Genomic DNA, 26,859 nt, shown 5'->3' on the forward strand with positions numbered 1-26,859 from the left:
ACAGAGAGGGAGGGACCTTCCGAAGGTCACACGGCCTCTGCATGGAGGTGAGGTTTTCTCTACAGCTCTGAGGTACAGGACTCGCTGTCTGTCGACTTCCCATCTCACCGGGCACAGGGCAATGGCAGATGAATGAGCCCCACGACGATTGGCCTCATGCCTCACAAAGCCACCATTTTGGCCAAGGGCCCCCGCCCGTTGTTTGCCTTTGGGCCTCTCTTGTAGGGGGGGACATTCGAGCAGCAAGGACACAGGCGGTCTCACCAGAACTAGGAGGAACTCAGCTGCCCCTGTTTCCACACTGGACAATTAGAGAGCCCAAAACAACACCAAGAAATAAATACAAAATCCCAGTCTCACCAGGCAATAGCCAAGAATTTGAACGCTACCAAAGCCAAGCCTTTCAAAAATGATAATTTTAGAGGAAGAAGAGCAAACGAGTTGCCATCGATGCCTCTGCCCCGTCCAGAGTAGGTCCAGTTCAACAGACATGGAATAGCGGGTGCCCCTCTGGGGACTGTGGTCTGGTGAGGGTTTCATCTGTCGTTCCTCTGCCTTGTCCCGAAAACATGGCCCGAATGGGGAGGACACCCTGAGGAACTCTCTCAGGTTCTTCCCAATTTTCCTCAGGATCAAAACTGGCGCCTGCGCTCATCGTGTGTCCACCGTTGACGAAGTGATGTGAAGTGTGTGTGTGCACACATCTCCAACACCTCCGCCAGCCTGCCTCCACCTTCTAGAAAGGAATGAAAGAGAAAACAACCCAGAGGAACCCTCCATTCTCACTACTTTTCCTCCGTCTGGTCATTTTGGTTCCACTGTGGGATTTTGGGTTCCTTCCTGAGAACTACTCCCGTCATTAGCCTTTTTACCCACAGGAATCCCTTTTCTCTCTACCAGAAGTATCCAGAACCTCCCTCCCGTTTCCCTTTTCTCCTGAGGTTTCCTTGTGGCAAACTCTGCCCCCTGCCCTGAAGGGTCTCTCTCCGCTGCCCGTTCACGTCTTCTGCGAGGCTTGACGTAATTAGTATTTCTGAAATGAAGATAACCTGGAGCTGTTCCATGAGCCCAAGTTCACCATAGTCTTTACTGGAACCAAAACATTATTGAAAAAGCAAATCACTTTTATTTTCCTTGAAAATACTTCATATGAACTGCATTAGAATCCTCGCTGAGAAAATATACCCAGAACTTCTAATGGGAGGAGTGATGTTACCGGGAAAAAAATAAAGAATCATAGGGTACATTGTACATTTCCATAATGAAACCTATTTTCGATTTTGTTATTTACCTCGTACTATTTCCTCGACTCGCATCTCCTCTCCCTGAGTTTATGAGCAGGTGGGCGTAGCCTTCTCTGCCTCCGAGGACCTTCAGGATAATGGAGCACATGTCCGGTTCTCTCCCATGAGTCCACGGTAGCAGGGTAGGGCCATGTTCAATGAGAAAAATGGGTCACCTTGGGTTCTCATATATGGCAGAGAAATAAATATTTCTGGGGTAAATAGACTAACAGTTTTTCAAATAGAAGTTGTGAAGGCTGATCTGCGTGGTGGGGCTAAAAGTGTCTTGAACTGACAGGCAGGAGATGGGATACCGATTTTTCAGCCTGAACATCCGTCAATCTTTTGTTTTCCATATTGTGGCCTCCTGGGTCCATTTACGGTCCTTGTAAATTTATTCCCCCTTCTGGACCTGTCCAAGATGCCTCCAAAATCCAGATGTTTTCACGAAGTGGCTGTACCTTTTTCTGACGATCTGTAACCACGCAACAGACAGCCAAGCGAGTGTGTCTGTCTGCCTCCAGCCCTTCCAGCTGGCTGGGCCAGCCGTTCCATTCGTCCTTCTGCTTGCTTCTCTCTCCTCTCCACGTGCAGGAGGGGAAAGGGGTGCACAAGCGTCTTGCGGGGCTGCTTGATTTGTCCCTTCAGAGAGCCCTGTCCTGGAGGCTGAGTCCTCCCCTCTGGATGGGGGGCCTTTCTAAGAGCCCTTTGCCCACAGGAGAACGAGAAGAGATGTTTCTGCTGGAAAAAATGTCAACTCTTGCCCTTTTCTGAAGTACATGCCATTGACAAGTTTAACAATAAAAGCCGAAGTTTGCCCTCTTTTTCCCTTTGGCTTAAAAAGAGAAGAAAAGGGGTTTATTCTTTTCCTCTCCTTTCCCCCCTCGCTTTAAAATACTTGAAGGAGAAGTTATGAGCATAACAAAACTCTCATCTAGAAAATGTGTCCCAACCTGCATTGCTGGAGTGTGGCCGCTGTGCTGAGGCCTCTAGAATGCTTCTCTGCATAATGCACCTTTTCAGCGCATCATCTACCCCCTGCCGCTGACGCTCTTCTCATCGTCAGCCTTCCCCCACTGCGGCTATCCGAAGCTAACTAAGGTCTCTCACCCAGAAAAAACCTTCATAACAATGAACTTTCCTAGTGGGTATGGGTCAGGGGGCCATTTGGGGAGGAAAATGCATAGCCTCAGGGCTGTGTATACATGGGAATGGCAGAAATAATTATGAGATCATAGAGACTAATAATTTTTCAAAATAGACTTTTTGAAGGTTGTTTTTTCATGGTGGTGATAAAACATTCTTAAAAACGGTAGAAGGGCTGTGGGATGCTGGCTCTCTCTCTCCACATCTGTCTCTGCTTTGCCTTTTGCCTGTAGGTTTGACTTCTGGGTTTTTTTGGAGCCCCTATATGTTATTTCTCCATCAAAATTAAGGAGATGTCTTTATTGATAATAATTGCTTATCCCAGATCAATCCAGATGCCACGGCCATCCCTGGATTCACAGCGTGCAGCACCTGGAGCCCAGCCCAGCATCTTCAGTCAGACTTGTCTGAGCAAAGCTAGTCCGCCGCCAGCTCTGCCTTTCCCTACACCCTAAAGCAGGATGGCCACAGTTAGCAAATGAAAACACAGGGCACCTAGTTAAAGCTGAATTTCAGATAAACAAAGAGTATATTTTTTTTACCATAAGTACACCCCAAACATTGCATGAGATATACTTATGCTAAAAATAATTCATTGTTGACCTGAAATTCAAATTTCAGGCATCCACATTTTATCTGGGAACCCCTCGCTAAGGCCCTCCGACCAGCCTTCTGGCATAGACCTCCTGGGGTCCCTGGAGGACTCCATGTGATTGGAACCATACCCTGAACTTTCTTTCACATTGGATTTCACTTCTGATCCTGATGAGGTTTGGGGTTCCCGCTCAGGCCAGCCCAGTCTGCCTTGGGCCCTTCTTCCAGTTTGGTTGATTCTGGGCTGTCTGCTATTCAGACTCTTAAGTGATTACCTCTTAAGAGGGGTGCAGGCTTGTTCCCGTGGCCTGGGCACCGGGACCCCCCAATTTCCCCTGTAATCAGTCCATTTTGATCTCTCTCTCTCTGTTTCTTCACTTCTCTTTGTGTCTCTGCCTGGAGCCTCTCAGCGGGGCACCTCGGCCAGAGGAGAGCTGGGTGGGAGGGGGTGGGGATGCTCCAGGGCCTTCCCCCACTATTTCACCAATGAAGAAAGGCCACCGTCACTGTCTTTCTTTTCAAAGCTAAACTATGGAAAGAAAGGGGTTAATTTTCTCTTCTCTTTGAAATTCGTGAGGGAGAAAGCATCAGTACCACTCTGCTCAGAAAATGCACTCAGACACCGTAATCAGTGGAGCTGCGATCTTATGTACATTTCTACTCTAAAACCTATTTTAAATTTTATCATCTACCGCATGCTATTTCATCTCCTCTCGTCCTCTCCCCCTTGTATTTATTAGAGGCTGGCTATGGATTTCTGTCCCTGAGAGCACCTTCCTAATAATGAAGTGTACTTGGCAGTCGCTCACGGTGAATAAGGATTGGAGGATATTCTGCAAGGAAAATGGATAGCCTTGTTTCCTCTGTATGAGAGAAATATTTGAGGTAAAATAGACTAATAATTTCTCAAAGTAGAAGTTTTGAGGGTTGCTTTTGCATAGAGAAGTTGGAAACTCCTTGAAGTGATAGAAAGCGTGTGGGATATTATAATTATTGTTATTTCCCGCCCTGGCAGGCCGCCGCGGGTTTTCTCTTTCCGTGTGCCAGCATCCTTCGAGGTTCAAGGCCACTTCATGTTTTTCTTCTGCTTTCTCCACACTGACTTTTTTTGATTTTCATGAGGGGTCTGAGGGAGAAAGCCTACCAGAACCCACTCTCAGTGCTTCCAGCCCTCATTCTTTGATGGATGTTCATGCAATTTTCTCATTATTTTTCTGTCAGCATTCATAGAAACAGTGTAAAGTACTTTATTTCAAAGCCATTATGTTAGTTTACTCCATAATAATCTAAGCTGTGTATTCCTTTTCTGATTTGAATTTAGTAATAACATATTTTTAAAGATAAGTCGAAAAGATTTCCTGAATAAATTTTCGATGACAACTGCTTAAGGTTCAGTTTTTTCCCCTCCTTTAATCTCTCTTATTGGACCGCGGTTTTATCTACTTGATTTAGTTATCATTTCTTTCTGCACACTTTTAAAACAGACCCTGTGACTTCTCTTGGGAGAAAATTTCAGAGAGGTAATCTTATTGAACTAGCTGTCTTTCATTCAAGAAAATTCAAGAAACCGAGCAGAGAGCTGTGTGGTAAGGTGTGCCAATGCCCCCAACCCAACCCCTGCCCAAGACCACCCCCAGGGAGGATACCAGGAACTGCTTGAAGGCAAGAGTTTCTGAAAATTCTCTTCTCTCCCTCTTGTAAGGTTTGCATATTTTAAATTCTGTTCTTTCCACAACCCCTCAGCTTCTGGATATAATTTGTGCATAATTGTGTATTCTCCTCAAGATTCATCTCCCTCTTCCTTCTCCACCCTTTCTTCAGGTGGAATTTTCTGGGTGTCTGATGTTTACACTTTTCCAGACGAGAGTTAAGGGGCCCCTCCCATTTTCTGTCAGATCGTGGATTTCTTTTCCTATATTGCTTTGGAACTGCAAAACAGATTCTTCTCACCGATGGTAGTGTAGAAATCTTCAGGAAAGATGTAAAGATTTTTTTAATGCCTCAAAGTGTGGACTTTCTAGATGGTCCCAATATGTCAGTTGCTGTTCTAAAAAAAAATGTAAAAATCAGATTTCTTAGTTTGGTAGGATTAAAAATTATTTCTGGTGCAGTATTCTTTCCGTGATATGGCATTGGTGGTCTTGCCTGTATTTTCAGGTAAGCTTTTGGTTGTGTATTGTAACTGAACTTTAAAATTTCCGGTGCGTTTTATCGGACTGATTCAATTTAGAGGAAGATAAAGGGTGCTGCTCTGAGGCTAGGAGATAGTTTTTGAGGTAAAAAAAAAAAAAAAGTCCTGTAATTCAAGTTTCACATCATAAAAGACAGGATTTCTAAAGCTGGCATGAGGACAAAAGAGTGGCTTCATTGAATTCTGTAAGAATTTGGTCCCCCTTCCTACTCTTCCTCTTCTCCCCTTTGTTGCCGCGTCTCAGCTTCCGAGTTACTCATCGCCTTGAAGTTCAAGTCTCTGAGGTCTCCACCAGCAGGGCAGAGCCAGTTCTTGATATTTTATTCCCTGCTTCGGTCGGAAAGAACTCATGACCATCCTCCTTTATTTTCTATCTGGATCCATAGAAACCACGGAGAGGCTTTTGCTCAAAAAACACTCGTTGAGTCGCGTTGCCTCAGGATGACGGTTACAGAAGCACACTTTCTTTTGAGCTAGAAATCTTGAGAAAAGACGAAGCCCAGATGAAAGTATTTCAATTACGGCATAGTCCACCCAGTCGTGTTTCTCTTATTATGAAGAAAACCACACTTATAAAATAAGCCAGAAAGCATACATTCTCGAGTAAATTTTGGTATGAAAGTTTTTAAAGAGTATTTTGGGGCCACCTTTATTCTTTTCCCTTTATCTCAGTCCTCTTGCTCCTAAATGATATGTAAGAAAAATGCTATTGAATTCTGTGTGTGTACAAGATTTGACGTTACTGAAATATTTTAAACTGGCTTTCCCACTAACATTGTTTAAAAGAAACATCTGAGTGGGAGAAAGTTTTCAGCTTTCGAAACGCTTGCCTTTCCTCAAGAAAGCAAAGGGAACTTTGGTGGCAGGTGTTCTGAGGTAAAAAAGAAAATACCCAAGTACCACACAGGATAGAAGATCTGAACTCGCCGTGAAAACAGGATAGTGTTCCCTCATCCCCTTTTCCTGGTTTTCCTGTCAAACTGAGTTTTCCTAGTCTGTAGTTTGGGTTTGAGGGGAGAGCCGCGTTCTCCCTAACATTGATCGTTTCACAGAGGCTGGACCTGGAATGTTTTCTTTCCTAAGTTGATCGGAAAACCAAAATTGATGAGACCAACTCCAGTATTCTCTTTCTTGCCTTTGCTTCCTGTTTGAAATTAGTCTGTTTTTTCCCTTATCAGGAATAATTAAGGAGAAAAGGCAAGAGCTTTCTTCCCAGCTATTATCCTTGAAATGGATCAATTTTGTCTTTTTAAGGATACAAATCTTGAGGAAAAATGAGCTCTCTCAAATACCTCAATTATATTTTGAGAAATGAACTGTCTTTTACAGACTCATTTAGTAATGAAAAACATTGAAAATAATAATTCAAAGAGTAGATAGTCTTGATTTCAATCTTGGCATTATTGATTTCAAATGGTATTTTCAATAATTATATTTTTTTCCCTTTCACCTCCTGTCCGCATAATGCTCTCTCAATTTTAGGTACCTGCTTATGGTCTGGGCACAAACTTTTAACTTAAAGATTGATTTTAAACATCACTTTCTACTAAACATCTTTCAGAGGAAAAAAAATTCTCTGAGAGGCAAATCTTAAATTGATCGCCTTTCATCAAAGAAATAGAAAGGAAATGCGTGCCACTAAGAAAAGTCGTTTCTGAGATAATATACTAAGAGACAAACTTTCCGAAAATTGCATTAGGAGAAAGAAATACTCTGGCACGTAGTGAGATTTTGATATATGTGTTTTTCTGTCCTTCTGATGGGTCTTTCAACTGTGTTTTCCCTGAAGAACTGCGTTGAGACTTCATCATATCGGTTCTCCTTGGACAGTTTTGTGAGGTGACAATTTTAGTGATTTCTCAGGCTGGTCACTTCTGACTCGAGCCAGATTAGGTGTCCTTGTGGTATGATTCATAACCCATCTCCTTTGTGGCGTTTCCCACAATACCAATCATTGTATAATTATGTCCTCATTTTCTTCTCTTCAGCCACCTGTACACGACATCAGCTAGGTACAATTAAGCTTCTTAAAGCATTAACAATAAACCCTTTTTTAATTCCAGGGTGAGGAGGGCACTTCTATCCTTTCTTCCTTCTTGTCTCATTTACTTTCTCACTGGAATCTCTTCTTTTGAATTCTGTACATAACTAAGCTTTTAAGTGACTGAAATATTTTAACTGGATTTTTTTTTTCACTCACACAGTTTAGGGAAAATTCCTCTGGGGCTAACATTATCAAAGCAGCTGTCTTTCATTGAAAAAATAGAAAGGTAAAGAGAACATCTCTGACAGGTACTTTGTGAGATAAAAGGTTTACCTAATCGTGCTGAAGAGGTAGGACAGCTGAATATTATGTGAGCATGGTGATGTAATTCTCTGAAATTAAGTGGATTAGAATTTCTTTTTTCTTTTTAGCCTTTAAGCTTCTGTTGGTCGGCCACGAGTGGACTGGGAGAGGTGCGGCTGGGGAGACGAGCTTGGTGTTGCTCATACCCTGCTCTCAGTCACAAATCACCTCATAATGTTTTCCTAAGAGAAACAAAATGGCAGCCTGAACTCCAGGGTTCCCTCTTCCGTGAACTCCCTCCCCGCTTCTCTGACTAGAGCTAATGGCTCTGTACCATTATTTTTCCTGTCAGAATTAATGGGGAGATATTCTTTTCCTAAAGCCATTAGTTAAGTAATATTGCTTACAGAATTGCTGAAACAGGATAACACCTCCTTCTCCAGGATGTAAATCTTAAGAAATGATGAGCCAATTGCTTAAACACATCAATTATATTCCAAAGCCTGAACTTTTTTCTCTACAATTTTCATTTAGAGTTAAAAGTTTGAAGGTAATGATCCATAAAGTAGGTTCTCTTGATTCAGTTTTGGCACTAAATAATTCAAATAATATTAGTGATTTTTTTGTTCTTCACTTGGTTTTTCTTTTTCCTCACAATTTGTCCTCTCTTTATTCAGGGTGCATTCACTTATTGTCTGAGCATGATTAAAGTTTCATCTTACCAAAAGATTTTAAGCATACTTGCCCATTAAATATGTTTTTTGGGAGAAAATGGTAAGTGAAGTGTTCTCAAACTGATTGCCTTTCATCAAAGAAAGAGAAGAGAAATGCGAACCACGGAGAAAAGTGGTTTCTGAAAAAAGAGATTGGAAAATGATTGCTCAGTAGAGGCAAAATTTTAAAAAAGTGAGGTTAGTACAGAAATATTCCAGATTTGGTTAGAGGTGGAAAAATATATTTTTCTCTTCCTTTTGTGAGTCTCTCAACTTTTCTCTGGGTGAGAAACTAAACTTTTGTTACCAGGGCGTGAGGATTCCCCTCCCTCAGCAGCAGCGTGTTCTGACTGAGCTGGCCTGACCACTGCTTCGCACGAGCATGCTCGGGTGTGCTCTGGGGCTTCTCCTCCTTATTTTCAGTCTGAACTTTAGAGCCAATGTCATTATTTGTCTCTTATTTTTCTTTCAAACTAATAAAGCAATACCAAGCCTGTGGCAACAAAGAAAGCAACATCGACGTGTCCAAGAAAAGCTTGGCAATTCCCTGCCTCATGGCCCCTCGAGGCTGCCAGAACTAGGTTGACTTTCCTTCCGTACCCTTGTCCACATACATACAAATATGGACAGACACTTTATGCTATTGTTATTGTTTTTGTTTTTTTACACAAATAAATCATACTATATGTAGTAATCTGCAACTCTTTTCTTCTTATATATCTTTTATATAACCTAGAGTTACATAAAAGATATATAAGATATATATAGATAGATAGATAGATATGTATAAAGATATATAAAAGTTATATAACCTAGAGTTATATATATAGGCCTAGAGCCTATATTCTAGATAGGTTAACAATGCCATAAGATCCCGCAGGATAGCTGTACCATAACGGATTTATTCAGCCCTTCCCCTGTTCATGGACGTTCCTGTTGATTGCTATTGTTTTCCTCCCACAACTTACGGTGCATCAGTTGCTCAGTTTCCCAAAGAGCTATTGCTGGAGCATGCATGTTTTATAATTATATATTTCATTTTTTAAGATACTACCAAATTACTTTGCAGGAACAAGTTTCCTCTCCCATAAATAGTTTTTTAACAGTATTTTTAAAAAGAAACTTTGCTTCAGCAGAAGAGCGAAGGCTGAAGTCTCGCCATCATAGTGGGCACACTGAGCTTCTTGATTAACAAGGGGTCACAAGAGGCCTCTCCACAGCACATTCGGACCACAGGGATGGAGGTCAGCACAGTGCTGTTGTTCGAAAATTAATTTGTTATCGGTGTTTAAAAATACATGGGGGCCGGCCCTGTGGTCTAGTGGTTAAGTTCGACGTGCTCTACTTTGGTAGCCTGGGTTTGTGGGTTTGGATCCTGGGTGCAGACCTACACCACTGGTCAGTCAGCCATGCTGTGGCGGCGACCCACATAGAAAATAGAGGGAGACTGGCAACAGATATTAGCTCAGGGCTAATCTTCCTTAGCAAAAAACCAAAACAAAACAAAACACATCGAATCCAGATTTCTGACTTCTCTTGGAAAGCCGGACCCTTGCTCCTTCAGGGTCTCAGTCCAGGGAGCTGAGGGTCAGCTGCACCCTTAAGTGTGACGTAGCCTCCATTCACCACAGTCCCACCCACTGTCAACTCCCCTTGTTTAGGTTATTCATCTGGTTATTTGTAGCATTGAAGTTTGTGATTCTTGGTTTAAACCAGGGTTTCTCAATCATGGGCCTGCTGACCTTTGGAGGCAGGTCGCTCTGGGAGGTGGGCCAGCCTGTGCCCTGCAGGGTGCTAAGCAGTGTTCCCGGTGCCCACGCCCTACTCCTGCCAAGTCAGGACAACTGCACAGTCCCAGGACATCACCCCCGTTGAGAACCACTGAATTAAATAGATCCACAAATCCCATTTTCCTCAGCAGATTTCTCGACAAACTTTTCCGAGAGTGTCTGTGAGCCGTGTTCACGATTTCTCGTTATTCTGCAGGCTTCCATTTCGCCTTATGAAGGAATCTTGTTGAATTCTGTGCACAACCAAGCTTTAAAGTGACTGAAATATTTCAAACCAGCCCCCATTCACCGAGTTTAGAGAAAATATCTGAGAGGAGAAAGTGATCAAAACACTTTCCTTTCATCTCAGGAAGACCGCGGGGGAGAGGGCCATGGTTACAGGTGTTTTCTGCGGTAAAAGCTTTGCCTAATTACACGCACACAAAAGGGACCATTTCTAAACCCTCATGAAGAGCCTGGAACAAGTGCCCGGAATGGCTGTCGCCTTTGTTCCCTCGGTTCTCTCTCGAGGGGGTGTCCTTTGTGAGTCCCTCCTGGCCTCGGTGGCTGGCCTGCGGCTCCCTGTTCTCACACGGCTCTCCTCAGCTGCCTTACAGAGTGTCGGGAAGGATCTGGAAGGTTGGGGGCTGGGCTCTCCAGGGCTCCTCTCCCCCTTTGCCGTCTCTCTCCTTCTCTGACAGGAGCTAATGACTTCCCTACATCTTTTCTCATTAGAATTAATAGAGAAGTATTAATTCTTTCCTTAAAGCTATTAGTTAAGTCATAGTGCTCTGAAATTGCTGAAACAGAATAATTTCTCCTTCATTCTAGGGTGTAAATCTTGAGAAAAGATGAGAAGCTGTTGCAAGTATATCAATTATGTCCCAGGGAAGAGACCCGCATAGACAATTTTCATTTAACAACTAGAAACTTCTAAAATAATGATACATAAGGTGGATTTGCTAGGCTCAGTCTCCGCATTGAATGTTTCAAATGGCATTTCTTTTGTCATCTCTTTTCCTGACGTGAATTCCTAAGCCTATTTTTGCTCTGTATTTGAGAGTCACGCTCTTGTTGTCTGGGCACGGTAAAACTTTTCATTTAAAGCAAGATTTTAGACACCACTTTGCACTAAACATGGTTCCGGTGAAGAATTTCTGTGTGGTAAGAGCTCCTGTCGTGTTGCTTTTCATCAAAGAAATAGAAAAGAGAGGAAAGCCACTCAGAAAAGTGGTTTCTGAAATAAAAGATTTGTTTGTGATTACTTAGAAGCAAACTTTCAAGAGGCCGCCTCAGGATACTGCGGAAGTACCGTGTGGAGGCTGCGCTCCATGAGCATGGTTTCCGGTCCCCCCTGGGGTGCCTCTCCGCCTGTGCAACTGACGTCTGAGGCTGCTTCTCGCTGCTCGCTGCCCACCCACTTCTGATCGTTTTCTCGTTAGAATCGATGTCCTCCCGCCTCTGCCCGAGAGAAAGAAAGCCTCTTTCTTCCTGCATTTTTAGCCATATATATCTTTTTCTATAGAGGTTTTGTAAACAAAAATTGTAAAGGGATTGTGGAAATGAATTTAGTTACAAAAAAATTTATTGCAATGTCTGACATGAAATAGAGCCTTCGAAAATATTGGTTGAATAATTACATGAATGAATGATTCAGACTCAGTAGGGAGAAAAGCAGCCAGGACAGTGTAATGTGGAACGATTTTACAGTACGTGGGGTTTTCCTTTTTCCCACAGCTATAGGTGGGGTGGGGGACCGTTTTGCCATCTCATAGCACCCTTGCTTTTTCCTTCACGGTATTTGCTACATTTGCTCGGTGAATTTTTTTTGTGCAATTATTTGCTGACTGAATTTCTCCCCCTTTAGACCATGATTTCCACGAGAGCGCGTCTGCCTCTTTTGCGTCTGAATAAATAGCCTGTGTTTAGGACAGCGTATTGGTTGTGCTCGGTACTCAGTGAATATGGGCTCAATAAATATTTAGGCTCAATAACATGGGCTCAAAAATGTGCTAGAAAATACAGACTCAAAAAAGTGGACTCAACAAATATTTGAACAAATGCACAAATAACTGCCCACATAGTGATTACTTTGAGTTCTGCCTAGTGTTCCTTAAGTAATTGCAGATTTTAATTGCTAGCACATTATGCATCCTTCAATGGCTGGAATGCTTCTACGCGATTTAATCTCTGATCAATTAATAGTCTAGGAGATTACTCCCACGTTCCTGTTTACACTTACAGCTTGCTTAGAAGTCCTACGTGGTAGACTCATTTTTACCTTTTCCTTATAATTCAGAGTCTTTGGACTCCAAATTAATGGAGTTTTTGGCGTATTGGGGCAACTGAACGAAACGTATCCAATTACTTACATTTTCAGATAATGATATTTGAATAATATGTCTATTAGCATTTTAATAAGGCCTGGGAATCAGACAGCTGGGAGAAGGTTTGGCATTAAAAATGTCTACAGTTATGTTGGAAGTTTCATCATATTGTTTCTTCACTCCATTTTCTTTCTAATTATTTTACAGTTTCCTATAGCCTTTTCAAGATGGCTAAATTTAAATTTGCTGCAACACTTTCAACAGTCTTCTCCTCTCTAAACGAGGTTTGGCAATTATTTCTGAGGGAAATTATTAAAAACGCAGCCTTTAATCAGGAGGAGAACAGAACGGCTCTCAGAACTGTGATGACATGGTTTCTCTAATAAGACTCACATAATTGCGTAAGAGCAGTCAGATTTCCGAAGATTGCATTAAGACGGTGGAATCCGTAATTTCTGAAGAGGTAGGAAGTGATTCACACAGTGATGCTAAACTCTGAACAGGATCACATTCTGTGCTTTAATATTCAGCCAGGGCATGACTTACTTTTTGAAAAGGGCCATTCATTTAAAAGCAAGTTAGCATCCTTCTTCAATAATCCAAATTAGTTTAACACACTTCAGTGACATTATTTGGGCATTTTTCACAATTATTAAAGATAATTCAGTTTTCTCTGTAGACTATAGGTCAGAAGCAAATTAAATCAATAGATTTTCTTGCCTGGCTCTCTCAGATGAGTCAGAAGTTATTGGCCAAACGCGCACATGGCCTTTCGTTACGTTTAAAAACCAAAACAACCTGCTGAGAAGACATTTGGCCAATCTGATTATTTTCCCTATACTAATTGGTTTTGCTTCTTCATTGAATTGAATGAATTGCCTGGTTGTTTTGTCACCGTGGGGACACAGCTTAATCCGCTTAGAGCGAGGCGCTTGTGCTTGGTCAGCTCCGGGACACTGGAGACGTTCATCATCGTTATTATCTTTTGATGATTTTTCATGGGTGAGAATGAAAACATATCTTGAATACATCCATTTTCTCCATTTCTATGCCCACTGTCCTAGCCAAGCCATCTCATCTGTCCCCAGACGACCTTGGTAGCCTTGTAACTGGTCTTCCCACCTCTCTTCTCTCTGCCCCCAATTCCATCTCCAGATAGTAGCAACAATCATCTTTAAAAGATAGATTGCCTGCTGACCACGCTGGCTTCTTCACAACAAATGCAGAAGAAAATCTAAACCCCACCCATGGCTGCCTGCACCCTTCTGGGCCTGGGCCCCAGTTGGCTTCCTGACATTTATTCTGCTGTCTGCTCCCTGCTCTCCACCCTCCTTCCACACTGGCCTCCACCGGTTCCTTAATCCCCCCAGCTCTTCCCACCTCGGGACCACTGCACCTGTTCCTCGTTTGTCTGGAGTGGCCTGGGTGGGCAGGTTCTTTCCCATCCTGAAGGTCTCCTTTCAGGTGTCACCTTTTCAGAGAAGCCTTCTTCAATTCTGTACAACAGCTACCCGTCCCCCATCACTCTCTGTACTGTACTCTTTATTTGTTCTTGCTTTCTGGAATAACCCCTGTTTATCCTCCGTCTCTGGAATACCCTCAGTTATCTTTACTCCCTGTGATCAATATGTTTATTTCCTTCATGACCCCTGTCACAACCTGACATCATCTTATCTATCAGTTTACTTGTCTTTCTTTCTCCTCCCTGTTGGAGCAAAAGCTCTTGAGGGTCAGAGCTCCTCTGTCTTGTTCTTCTCCAACTCCTCAGGGTCGAGCATGGTGCCTGGTTCGTTGACATATTTGTGTAGCAAACGAATGGAATACTAAAAGCCTGGTTCTGTGTCATTAGACAATCCCGATATGCAGGTGCTCAAGTGAATATTGTATTAATAGAAAAATCATTCCTTCCTTTTCCAAACTGTTGCACTTCTATAGATTTTTGAAGTTCATTTGCTCGGGATTAGTGCACTTGATATTCTTGTCACCTCCCCCAAGACAGAAGAGCAAGTCTGCTCTTTCAGCTCAAGACGGAGGACAGAACACATTTGCTTACCTCCGCTTTCCTCTAAAATCCCAGGACAAGTTAGTAAAAGTGTATGTTTGTAATGCACAGGTCCACAAGGACAAAATGACTGGAGAAGAAAGGATGCCATCATTGTGGAGGCTGGAATGCAGAGGTGGAGTGGTAACTGATTTAGCAGACCCAAGAGAACTTAATCCTGATTGAACAGTGGATAAAGCCCTAAAAACTCAGAAATTCATGGTATCAGGTGGGGCTGAAAACAGGAAGATTGGTTGAAAGACTAAGCAGCATCAGACCCTTCAAATCTCCTTCTCCTCAGAGTGTGGTCACTTCCCTTGCTCTCTTCCCACAGGGTACCAGGGGCTTGTTCTCTGCAGAGCATCGAAAATGCTGGGGATGCCAGGCACAGGTGGTTCAGCAGGGAGTGAGGGGACCCTAGTGAAGACAGAGGGTGTAACCTGATGGTTAACACTGCATATTGAGCCCCTGATTCTCGACCCCAATGTAGACTCCAGAATGCTGGCAGCCTGGCTTATACTTTCCTGGTAGGAGGCTGGAGAACACCTTGTGTAGAAGGCGGTGAGTCTGTGTGGAGACCTGAAGAGAGTTACTTCAGGGTTTCCCACTTAAACAGGGTGTCCAGATAACCCTGCAGGGCGGCCCACGGTTGACAAATTGCACTTGTGAAGAGCTCCCAACCAGCTTTTTAGTGCCTATTGCTTAAACATAGGTAGGTAGATAAGATTGCTGGATATCTCAGGAAAGCCTTTCATTGAAAGAGAAAGATGAAAACCAACAGAAACAAAGGAACTTAGGAGAAATAGAGACTGTGTAAGGAGAGGCAAACGGTGGCAGTAACAACAGTAACAGCAGACTTGTATCGCCAGAGATGTGAGAGAACATGCGGGAGCTCTGAAATAATAACAGGATGCCATAAGGAAGGAATAAATAATAATAATGGGCTCTTAGAAATTAACAACATGATAGCAGAAATAGAAACATATGATTTGGAATATAAAGTTGAAAAAATTCCCTGAAAAGTAAAATAATAAGACAAAGAAATAGAAGATAGGAGAGAAAAGATAAGAAAAATAGAGGATCAGGCCAGCAGGTCCAATACCCAATAAGAGAAGTTCTAGAAAGAGACAAAGACAAAATATAAGGAAAAAAAATCAAAGGAATACCATATTTTTCCTAAACCGAAGGACATGATTCAGATTGAAAGGGCCCAATGAGTGCTCAGACAATGAATGAAAATAGACCATGGACCATGGTGACAGTGGAACAAAGAGGAGCCTAGGAGCTTCCAAAGAAAGACAAAAGGGTTGCACTCAAAGGATCATGAGTCATAAACCACCTTGGCTCCAGACTTCTCAACAACTAGAACTCAGTGGAGCTGTGTCTTCAGTTCTGAAGGAAAATGAATTCCAATTCAGAATGTTATACCCAGACAAGTGGCCAATTAAAGTTTAAACAATTTTGTTTCACCCACCCTTTCTCACGAAGCTACCAGAGGCTTTGCGTTAGAAAAACAAGAGAGTCAACCAAGGAAAAAGAAGTGTGGGAGTCTAGGAACCAAGAAGGTGAAGAGAATTGCCAGGATGGGGTGGAGAGAGATCCAGGGACACAGCCATGCATTGGGCCAGGGAGCAGCAGTCCATTGGGAGCAGGTCAGAAAGTTCCAAGAGAGATATTTCTAAGGAAATGAGGCAAATTGAGAAGGAGTTTGGAGGATGATTTTAGTGATAAGTCCGTAGAAAACTAAACAAAAGAAAAAAACAAAGTAATTATTAACTCCAAGGGAAACAGTGTTGGCAAGAAAGACAATGTAATCATAGTATACTACATGACTTGGGTGAAAAATGTGGTCCAGAACATAATAGTGAAAGCACTGAGTATTCTAAACAAATTATGACATCATGGTGATGGAACGGTTGAGGGGCTAGTGCGTCTACCTGTGGGGATGATGAAGGCTGCGGACGAGGGCAACTCATCCTCGACCCTCCTCTCCCCTCATCAGAAGTCATAAGCTCTCCTCAAAGTGAAAAAAAGAAATCGAGCAGTAATGCTGTAAGTGTGTTATTAGGAGTGAAGGAGATAAATATTAAAAGAATCCGAAGTGGGAAGAAATGAGTGTGTGGGCAGGTGTTGCTGTTTTTCTTCGTCAGTACTAAGGTTTGACTTTTTAAAACTCTGTTCATATGTAACGTTAATCCAAATGAAAGCAGATTTAAAAGTGGGTCTAATGCTTTTCTCTAGTGACAAAGCCGTTCTGGAATGTTTTTCTGATCTCATCTAATGATAGCATCTACTCTCTGAAATTCTTTGGTGCTTTTGACCTGTATCCCAAGCCAATATGGTAAGATGGAGTAGAGAGTAAGGGTGACGGATGAGGGAAAGGCAGCTGTTCCCTTGAAAGGGAGATGCTGTTTGTGCATGTTGCCAAAGGTGCACCTTGGCCGCCCCTCTCCCCATACAAATCACAGCAATAACCACCACAAAACAGCAGCCAAGCAAAAACCAATCCCCTCCTGCTGCCCGCTGTTCTGGTGGAGACCACGACACCATGCAGAACACAGAGGGAAATTTCTCCTCTCGGTTCCTGGTTGTACGTCCAGAGAGTGCAAGCCAATCTAAAATGAACCTAACGATGTGGCCAGGAAGATGACTCTGACAAAAAAGAGCCACTTGAAGTATTTTTTTAAATATATGTAATTTAGGGATTTTTCTGCCTTGGGAATGGGTTTTGCCATTTCTTTCCTTAGTAGAAATGGAGACATTTTATTTGACTGTGTGAATTGAGTCAAGGTAAATTGAGTTCTCGTACATACCATGTGAGATGTGGGTTAATGAACTCAGAGCTGGTCGTGAAGACACAGATAAACTCCTGGGAAATTACTATTTGCTGAGTTCATAATTTCAGGTGTATATAAATGTGCCTCCCTCCTTTCAGGTGTAAATCTGCAAGGGGAGCCATCTTATGCCGTCTCAGAATTGTCTCTTCGTTGTGGAAACGGAGAGGAGGAGGAGGATGGCGGTGGACAAATCTCAGGAAGCTTCTCTCCTGACATAAGTTCAAGGACTGCCGAGGAAACAGAGGAAACAACCGTGAAGGTGGGAATTCTGATTCCGAGCTGTCTCTGCCTGTCTGTTTTCTAGATTTATGCCTCTCCTTTCGTGTTGGTGTCCAGTGTGGCAGAACTTGCTCCAAGCTCCCGTTGAAGTTTCCTGGCACAGAAAGCCCGTTAGGCAGACACATCCCTCCAACTCTTCTGTACTGAGAGGATAGGCGATTGGCTGTGAAACTGTAGGAATGATCTGACGGATTATTAAAAAGCCTGGCTACATTATTAATTCATATCTGAATAGAATAGAGATGTTCAAGCTGCAGATGTCACTGTGACATGACATCACCACTAGGTAGACCGGGGGCACTACATGTCAAAAAATATGAAAATCCTAATCCAGACCACATTTTTAAAAATGCTAATCTGGAAAAACAAATGCACAGTCCTATGAAATAGCATGTCTGCCTCAAGAGCAGTGGCAACTTAAAATTGGATGCTCAGAACTGGTTGGAAAATTGAATGATTTGATTTTTCACAAAGCAGATAAAAATACATAGCAATCTCAGTAAGCTATTTTGTGTCAACAGGAAACTTTATTCAAGTTAATGCATCAATTAGGTATTAATGGAAACTGACTGGGAACATCATATTGAAGTCCACGCCAGGTGAAGAATCATTAGGACCTCAGGACCTTGTTTTCATTGAGGATCATGTTTCTGACCACAAGCTTTTTGTACCAATTAACCTTTTTTCCCCTCATTTATTTTCCTTTGCACTTTTTCCAGGCTATTTCTCCATCTGCTGGTGAGCACGGTGACTGTTGTCCTCAGAACACTGCTGTTGGGTCAGGATTATCTGTGCAATCCGATTCCCGCATGGCAGTGGCTAACGACAGCCTGCTGTCCTGTGGCAAAGGTCTTGACATGGGATTGCTCGAGCTTCAGCTCCTGCCCTCTCAGGAGCAAGTCTCAGTAGACCCCAAACTGTGCGTTTTCTTGGATGCTCAAGAGCCTTCTTCCTTGGAGTCCAAAGGAACATCTCCCCGCCATGATGTTGCTACCTCTGTGGCCGCCACTTGTACTTCTGTCGGGGCAAGAGCAGGTGACACAACCCTGGGAATTCACAGTGCAGAGCCACAAGACTACAGCCAGGCTGCGGGAGAGACTCTGACACAGAGCTCCCCAGACAGAAAAGCCAGAGCAGAGGGCATATCACCATCACTCTTGCCAGGGAAATCTTCATCTGGACAAAGAATTTCAGGTTCAGTTCCATTGGGTTCAACTGGAAAAACTCATCTTGAAATACCAGCTTCAGGACCAGACTCAACTAGCTCACCCCAAGAGGAAGGGAGACACAAGACATCTTTTCCTTCCAGGGGGCAGTACGAGTGTGGGGAAATGGTTGTCTCCTGCCCTCCTATAGGAAAGGACAGTGGGAAATGTCAAGTGTCTGGATTAATCACTCTGAAAGATTGTGTGGTTCCTTTTAACCCAGGGCAGCCCACAGAATTCCCTGAAGCCCCTTTGAAAACAATCAGGAAGAGGAGTTTGGAAGGAATGAGAAAGCAAACTCGAGTGGAATTCAGCGACACCAGCAGTGATGACGAAGACCGATTAGTGATAGAAATATGAAGCTTCCAGAGAAAGACCGCTTCTACAGTCAAAGACTGGTGATGCTTCACAAGTGAATGTCAAGCTGGCAGAACTGAACTCTATCCGTGAAGCACCTGCAGATTAGGAAAGCCATTTTGGGTTCTTCCCAAGACATCCCCAGCCAACTCTGAACCCCCAACTCAGCCTCATCATTCCCCAGATCCCCTGGGCCACACCCCGCTGGTGTTCACGTGGTGCCAGGCAGGGCAAAGGTGACAAGGAAGCAAAGTCTAAGAATGCTCAACACGCAGTGACTGTGGCTTGATTCCCAGTCATGTCCTCTGCATCGGTTTCCCACTGTCTCACCCAGTAAAATGGCATTAACCAAGAAAGCCATAATCAACACATTTATGAACAAGTGAACCCCTCAGAGCCAACGCAACCGACTTCCTCCATTAGTGAGCTGAGGGTTTCCTTCAAAGGTGTGGGCATACTTGGGATAACTGGGGTAGCTTGTAGAGGAGACGAGGCGTGAATTGGGCATTAAGATACTTCTGTTCACTCTGGAGACAAAATCCAGATTAATTCAAAAACTGAAGTTTGGTCAGAATAATTTGCCTCCTTAGTGGAAGTTGTAAATATCCTTCAAAATGCCTATAATCTGGTGAAATGCTGATTATTTGTAAATGTTGCACAAATGGTCAATGCCTACATATGATACAATGACACAAGCATGTACTGTTCCTGTGCCCGGCGCCTTGTCTGTTAAGACCTCTGAAACCCTTGGTTTTTGCAGCTCCTGCAAAGGAACGCTGTGTTAAAAGTTAATAGAAGAGTGTCTGTAATGAGTCATTTTTTGAGGGGGAAAAATTCGCTTATTTTCCTCTGATTCTTTCTGTCATATTGTGCTCTGAGCAATTTCAATTAGAGGGTTACATTTTAGTAATCTCTACAGCTTAAATTGATGCCTGTTCATCGTGACGGGAGCCTTTTAGATTTCCTCCAGAAGCTTCAAGGATACAAAACTAATTGGAGTTTTGACGCTGTTTTACATCTCAGTAATTTTATTTTGGGGGCTTGGTGTTACTTTGCTGTCAAATTAAATCAGCCCCTGTATTGTGCAAGTCAGAACAGCACAGATAAAATTCCCCAGTATTCCAAGCCAGTGCACCCCTGTGCAGAAGAAAATAGCTGATCGACGTCAGCCAACTCACTGAGCGAAGGCTCAGATTTTCTGCTTTCCTCTTCTTCTCCTTAAATGGCAGAGGAAAAACTTAAAGAGATTTACACTGCTGCGTTTCAATAAAATTTTATACTTACTTTTGGTATGATTTTGTACAATTTGAAATTTATAGATGAGCTCTTTTGGCTTAACTTTGATGTAATGATGTTCATATGACATCTTGTACTTCAAAGGCGAGGCAGCAATGCAAAACATCTCACACACATGAATATACTCTAACATGTCCTTGGCTGTGACTCAGGATGGTCAAATATCAAGTATCTTCATGTGAATTTTCCAATTTTAGGGTTATCATAGGAAACTTCAATGTGAGACCAGCTTCCCCCCAGTGACTTAGCATATGTGTCTAGTCATTTCATATGCACTCGTAAATATCCAAGTGATTTCAAGCCCAGTCAAGAAAAACATTAGAAGGGAAGTAAAAGGTTGTTAGGCATTCACTTATTGCACTTTTTAAGCCAAACAAAAGTGATGTGTGATTATCTGCCGCTGTAATGAGAGAGGCCATCCAGGAAAGTGATCTGAGTCCCAGCGGGAGAGAGAGTGAAGGCCTAACTTTGTCCTTAACAAGCTGAGAAATCTTAGTTGAGACGCATGCCCTGTCTGTGCCTCAGTTTCTCCAACCGAGAATTAGAGAGTTGGACAAGATGACCTGAACGTGTCTGCAGGCTCTGATCCTTGTGAGAGTGGAGGAGCTGCCCTCTGCTTTACGTATGAGGGCTCAGTGGTTCAGAGAGGGTTCCCACGTGGAGGGGTCTGACGTGCAAGAAGTTTGGGTGGGGACCTTCAGGAACTGCAGCACAAATACCTTCAGCCAGTTATTGCCATGAAGAACGCGACTCAGGGATGCTCTAAGTTCTTGGGGGTGCAGTCATAAATTTTTATAATTTTGACTCATAATTCAAAAGTTACAAGCAAAAACAGAACACTACCGTGTGAGTGGAAGACATGTCTGTAGGCTGAATTGGCTCCTTTGTCTTGGGAGGCACTGGTCACAGGGAGAACACTACCTTCCGGATCCTTCTCTCCTTGGTGGCTGCTGAGCTGTCAACTGGATCACTGGACCTAAGTCAGTAAGTCACAGCTCCAAATAGCACTGACCTCAGGATGGTGGTGGGAGCTATGTCCTTCTATGAACCACTGGTGCTGGCTGCCACATCCCAACCCAGATCAAACACGGCAGAATGTTGATGACAGCTCTAACTCCCTGGGTCTCTCCTTACAAAGGTGAGCAGGTTGCCAAACCATCCTGTCTCAGCTGGCTATTTAGCTAGTGGGCGGCAACGTTTACAAGCACACCTTACTTTATATCAACACGCATTTGTGAAAAGCTATATTTCAGCCACTTTAAAAATATATATATTTTGAATGACCCTGGGAGGGGGGTTAGTTGGCTATTGAAAATCATCCAAAGGTAAAGTTTTTTTTAATGAAGAACCCTTTTATAAAGCAACAAACAATCTCTGATTTTATAAATCTTAATTTTCCTATGGGCTTTGTTAAAGTGGAATGCAATTGTAGGGATATATTTTAAGGATGACATCAGAGACCTATAACCCAATTTGGGTTATTGAAAATCAAATTTCAGTATTATCAACTGATAATTGCTGCAGTTTTTTACTCTCCAAGTGTGTACTGTGTAACGGTTAAGAGAAAACAAATTTATTTTAGAACGGGGCAAATCGGAGTTTAAAGGTCAACGTTTCCCATTTTTCCCCATTGCTGTTAATTTGATAGTACCTTCACATAAGGGTCTTCACCGACTGATGCCTCAGCTTCTTCCACAGAGGATAGCTCCAGGGATGCTGGCATGGACTAAGATCAGGGCAACTTGGAATTCTTTACTATTCTCTCAGAGCAAGTGCACAAGTGCCATAAGCCGTGATGCTCAAGATTCATCACCAGGTTTATCTTTGCAGTTGTACCTACACCTGGCCAGATCTCACTTGTTAAAGACGCATGGAGGGAAGAGATTTTCACCTCCCCGCTTGGCAACCTATACGCTTAAGTGACTCTTAAAGTCACAAGGTTTTTAATGGATAGCCTGATCCTCCAAGTTGTAGGGCAGGGTGGAGAACAACTCATCCCTCATGTCAGGTGTAACCTTTGAGATTCTGGATGAAACTAACATCCCTTTGATTCACAACCCAGGAGAACCTACGGTTCATTTGCCAAGAGATAAAAAAAAAAGATGGGAACAGTGCCACTGGATTCTAGTCAAAACCCAGCCAATAGCATAGTGGGCAACCGAGGGCAAGCTAAGCCTTCTCTTCCTAAAATCCCTCTTCTAAAGCCCAGATGGCAAGAGGAGCCGTGCAGCAATGCATTGTGACCACAGGTCTTGGCATGGAAGATGAACGACTTGCAGCCTCATGCCAAAAAGTATTTCCTTGCACTTACATTCATTACTTAGAATGATCACATTATTCATTTTTTCCCCAGCATAGAAATTTGCATTTTGCACAAAATTTGCCTGGTGCAGCAGATTTTTATAGTTATGGAAACTGTCATCATTATGGGAATGTACTGCTGCTCAACTCCCCAGACATAATTTAATATGGTGAGCAGAAAATGGTCTGCCTGGCTCTATGGCGATCGTATTTCTACAACTGCAGCAACAGGGCTTGTGGGTTTTTCCTCACTTCAGTTGTAATTCCCATAGTTCATATGACGGAGATTCTTTGGCTTTTGAAACACTACATTTCTCGATACTTAAGCACAATTTCTTGTCCTTATCTTTCAGAACTCATTAATTAAAGGTGTCAGGACCCAGAAACTCTTGTGTGCTAGATTTGTGCCCTGGGCAATTCTTTTCAGCCATGCTTTGTACTTACGTAGGAATACATATAATTCAATCTGAAGAAGTATAAGAACACTTGAGCATATTGCTTCACCATTGGAAGAAAAGGAGCCAGGGAAAATAGCTCTGTCACTTGGAGCGCTAGGGGATGACTCAATATCTTACATATGCAGTCAACTGTTCAGAACTTACTACTCTATCGATTGTTCATAATCATGGAAGCAGTTGGCTTCTTGGTTGGTTGTTGAAATTTATTTCCTTCTTTATATGGTTAAATTATTTTGTTTTGATAAAAATAAAACTAAAAATCAAAGTGTCTTGTGTGATTTGTTAACATTCCAATCAAAACTACTATAAGCAATATTCTGTATGAATTGGATATCCAATTATTCCCAAGTAGTTGACCAGACATCCTGTCCGCCATATTGGTATCCCATTCCACTTGACGAAAGGATTAGGTAACGGCAAATTATCACATTTTCTTGTGCTGTTTCCTTTTCTAACATGTTTCGTTTGTCATTGTCTGTCACATTTTAGAGTTCATAATTTAGAAATCTGTTTTTAGTTCTTAAATGTAGCTGAATTTTGAAACCACATGAGGGCACTATCCACAGTGCAATAATCCAAAACTTTTCCCTTTAGAATTGATGTTTCTTGCATATTTAATATTATTCACTAATAGAGGAAATATCCTTAATTCAAAACAATTTTTCCTTATGAAGATAATTCGTGTTCTCTGCAAGAATGAGTAGACTTATTTTACATACTAACACAATATTAGTCTTTTATGTCTATACCTCTTGAAACCACTTGAAGTCAATGAAGACACAATGCATTGGGAGAAAAAATGGGAATGGGAATATGGAAGGAACAGGTACACTAATTGATGGGTCTTTACAGCTTTTTTGCTAACTCATCAAATTCTAGTAGTGATAAATTAATCCATTACTTCCAAACTTCAGTTATCTGAGGACCATCTTAATGCTTTTGCCATATGTGTCCACATGTATGTTATTTACTTAATACTTTCATTTAAATCGTCTCTGTCTTAAAGAAGTGATTATTGCTTTAAGTAATAAAATCTATGAAATCTCAGCCTTAGTTGGGTAGTTATGTATATTTTCTGATATGCATTAAGATAAAATAAAACTACTAAAATTGTTCATCCATGTACCAATTAAATATCTTCAGGGGCCGGCTCCGTGGCTGAGTGGTTAAGTTCACGCGCTCTGCTGTGGCGGCCCAGGGTTAGGATCCTGGGCGTGGACATGGCACCGCTCGTCAGGCCAGGTTGAGGCGGCATCCCACATCCCACAACTAGAAGGACCTGCAACTAAAGATATACAACTATGTACAGGGTGGGGGGAGGTTTGGGGAGATAAAGCAGAAAAAAAAAAGAAGATTGGCAACAGTTGTTAGCTCAGGTGCCAATCTTTAAAAAACTATATATATCATCTTCATACTACTTGTGGTACATCCCCCACACTTGGGGAAACATTCAACGGATCTAAAAGGTACATGTGTTGTTAGTTTCTCTAATTATTCTAGTTCCTGTTAAGCACAGTGCTCTTCTCACTTTTTCTCCAAGCCAATAGAACTTGTGACCACAAGCAGAATTGTAGATTTACCATATAAATTTCTTCAGTCAGATTTTATAGTTGAGTAATTAATATTCCAAGTCAAAGGATTATCATATGTTTTAGTCTCAAAGGAGTAATCGTATAATGTCCTGTTGTATAAATGTGGCTTTTTTGGTATTTGGTTGGTTGGTTGGTTGGTTGGTGAGTACAAAATGATATACAGGAAAGCATCGTCAGGGATTCACACTGAACCACAAGCACTACCATCACTTCTACCGAAAGAACTTGCTTCCATACTTTCGGATTTGTAGCAAATGGATTTGGCTGCGCTAACAACCATGGAGAGCAACTTTTAGTCTCCTGCTCACTGGGAGCCTGTCGATCTTGGGGCGGCTCTGTGACCTCTAGGACCTTTGTCTCCTGCTGGCACAGACATCTGCCTTCAGTTTTCCTCAGTTTCTGCCAGAGGCAAATTCAACTCCCTTTACAATTGAGCGTCCGGGAGTAGTTCATGCTATTTCTGCCCAGAGGTAGGTGAATTGTTTTTCTGCGTAAATACATCAGTGAACAAATTTCCACAGAGAATTGGCGGTTTTGTATGTGTAGCATCTGGGACAGCATGATCCAGCCCTGTCTCTGGCCACAGTGGAGATACGGTTGTCTTCTGTGTGTACATTGTGTGAAACGGGGTTCACTTTAAGCAGAAATGAGGCCTCTTGACTCCATCATAAATGAAAGGTCAGACATCCAGGCTTGTTTTTTCTATATGCTAGTGTTCCAGTCACACATGCTTGCTCTAAGGAGCACCCGCCACACCCACCCACACACACACATGCACAGGCCATACATTGAGGACCTACTCAAAAAGTCCTCTTCTTGTTAAAATGAAGAACTGGATGGAGTGGGGCCAATAATTAGGAAATGAGAAAGCCACATACATGGTCCAAAAGGGATCTCCCTGGAGGCAGGCCCCATAGTGTCTTCATCCTGGTATTCTTGGCAGCTGGAACAGTGCTTTGCTCATAGCAGGTATTAATGCACATTTGATAAGTAAAAGAATGGAAGTGGCTCACCGGAAGTCAAGGAGAGGGAAGAAAGATCTAAGATGAGTAATTTAGGCCAATCCCTTTCCTAGAGCTCTACCTCATGATGAACAAAGGCATCTAGAGAAGTTTCTGTCCACCAGTTTCAGAATTTAGCGACAATTTTCCATTGTTTGCTCCATCCCATTTGTTCAGCCAGTATTTATCAAGTGCTTTAGCATGTAGCAGGGATATGAGGATATAGAAGTAAAAAAGACATACAGGAACCATGGAGCTTTTATTTCGGGGGAGGAAGTGTCAATCATGAACCCAACTAGGCAAGCAAATCACTAAACAATAGAATATCAAATGGTGCCGAGGGCTACGAAAGCTAAGGGATGTTAGTTTCTCTTACTCTAATTCAAAACATTTGTTTCAAATAAACATTTTTGTTTTATTGTCCTCACTAAAGAGGGAGAAATCATCCTGTGCGTTAAGATCCATCTCTTCCACTTCATGCCAACAACCTCGATTCTTCTCACATGAAGCAGAGAATATTGCAGGATGATGTCTCACTAGTCTTGGGGCTTCTAATTTTTCTTGCTCTCTTGGTAGCTTCAATTGGTGTCAGTAAGCGTTTCCTCCACCTGAACATGGAAACCTGGGTCTACTTGCACTCACATGATGATTTCAGGGACCTCAACACATCAGGAATGAATGCCTCTCGGATCCTACAGTAGCAAAGAAACTCAGGTGGGCACTATTTTAGACCTAATTTCCTTGAGAGAAACCGCCAAATATTTGATGCCTTGATGTTCTCAGTCCTGATTCTTTTTCTCAGAAAGGTTAGGAGATTACCCTGAGAGGCAGTGGTTGTCAAAGGAGAGCAATTTTACCTCCCAGGGGACATTGGACAGTGTCTGAAGACAGTTTTGATTTCACAACTCGGGTGAGGGGTGCTACTGGCATCTGTAGGTAGAGGCCAGGGATGCTGTTCAACATCCTCCAGTGCGCAGGACAGCTCCACAAGGAAGTATCCAGTACATGGTGTCAATAGTGTGGAGGTTGAGGCACCCTGGGCTAAGGAGATGAGGTTACAGTCTACCAGAGATCCTAGAACAGCTCAGTCCTCGTACTGATGACAGTACTAGAGTGGGGAGAAAGACTTGCCTTGGTAAGACCAGAAGAAGAGTCTGGGCTCCATATCCAAGTCCAGTGTGC

General features: G+C 42.6%; 1 protein-coding gene across 6 annotated transcripts in view; it reads left to right on the plus strand.

Annotated features, from left to right (window-relative positions):
* The window catches only part of ZNF831 (zinc finger protein 831), a 110,668-nt gene extending 86,735 nt beyond the window's left edge, over positions 1 to 23,933 (plus strand). For 4 of the 6 annotated variants that reach the window (XM_044748317.2, XM_070486196.1, XM_044748316.2 and 1 more), the window contains 2 exons: positions 17,287 to 17,447; positions 18,187 to 23,933. In XM_044748317.2, coding sequence (XP_044604252.2) covers positions 17,287 to 17,447; positions 18,187 to 19,032 — 1,007 coding nt within the window. In that variant the 3' untranslated portion in view covers positions 19,033 to 23,933. Of the gene's footprint in view, positions 1 to 3,763; positions 3,909 to 17,286; positions 17,448 to 18,186 lie in introns of those variants that run through there. The other 2 variants (XR_011494713.1, XR_011494712.1) reach the window with 2 other exon arrangements.
* The last annotated feature ends 2,926 nt before the right edge of the window (positions 23,934 to 26,859 follow it).

The sequence above is a fragment of the Equus asinus genome, chromosome 15, assembly GCF_041296235.1.
Source record: "Equus asinus isolate D_3611 breed Donkey chromosome 15, EquAss-T2T_v2, whole genome shotgun sequence".
NCBI lineage: Eukaryota > Metazoa > Chordata > Mammalia > Perissodactyla > Equidae > Equus > Equus asinus.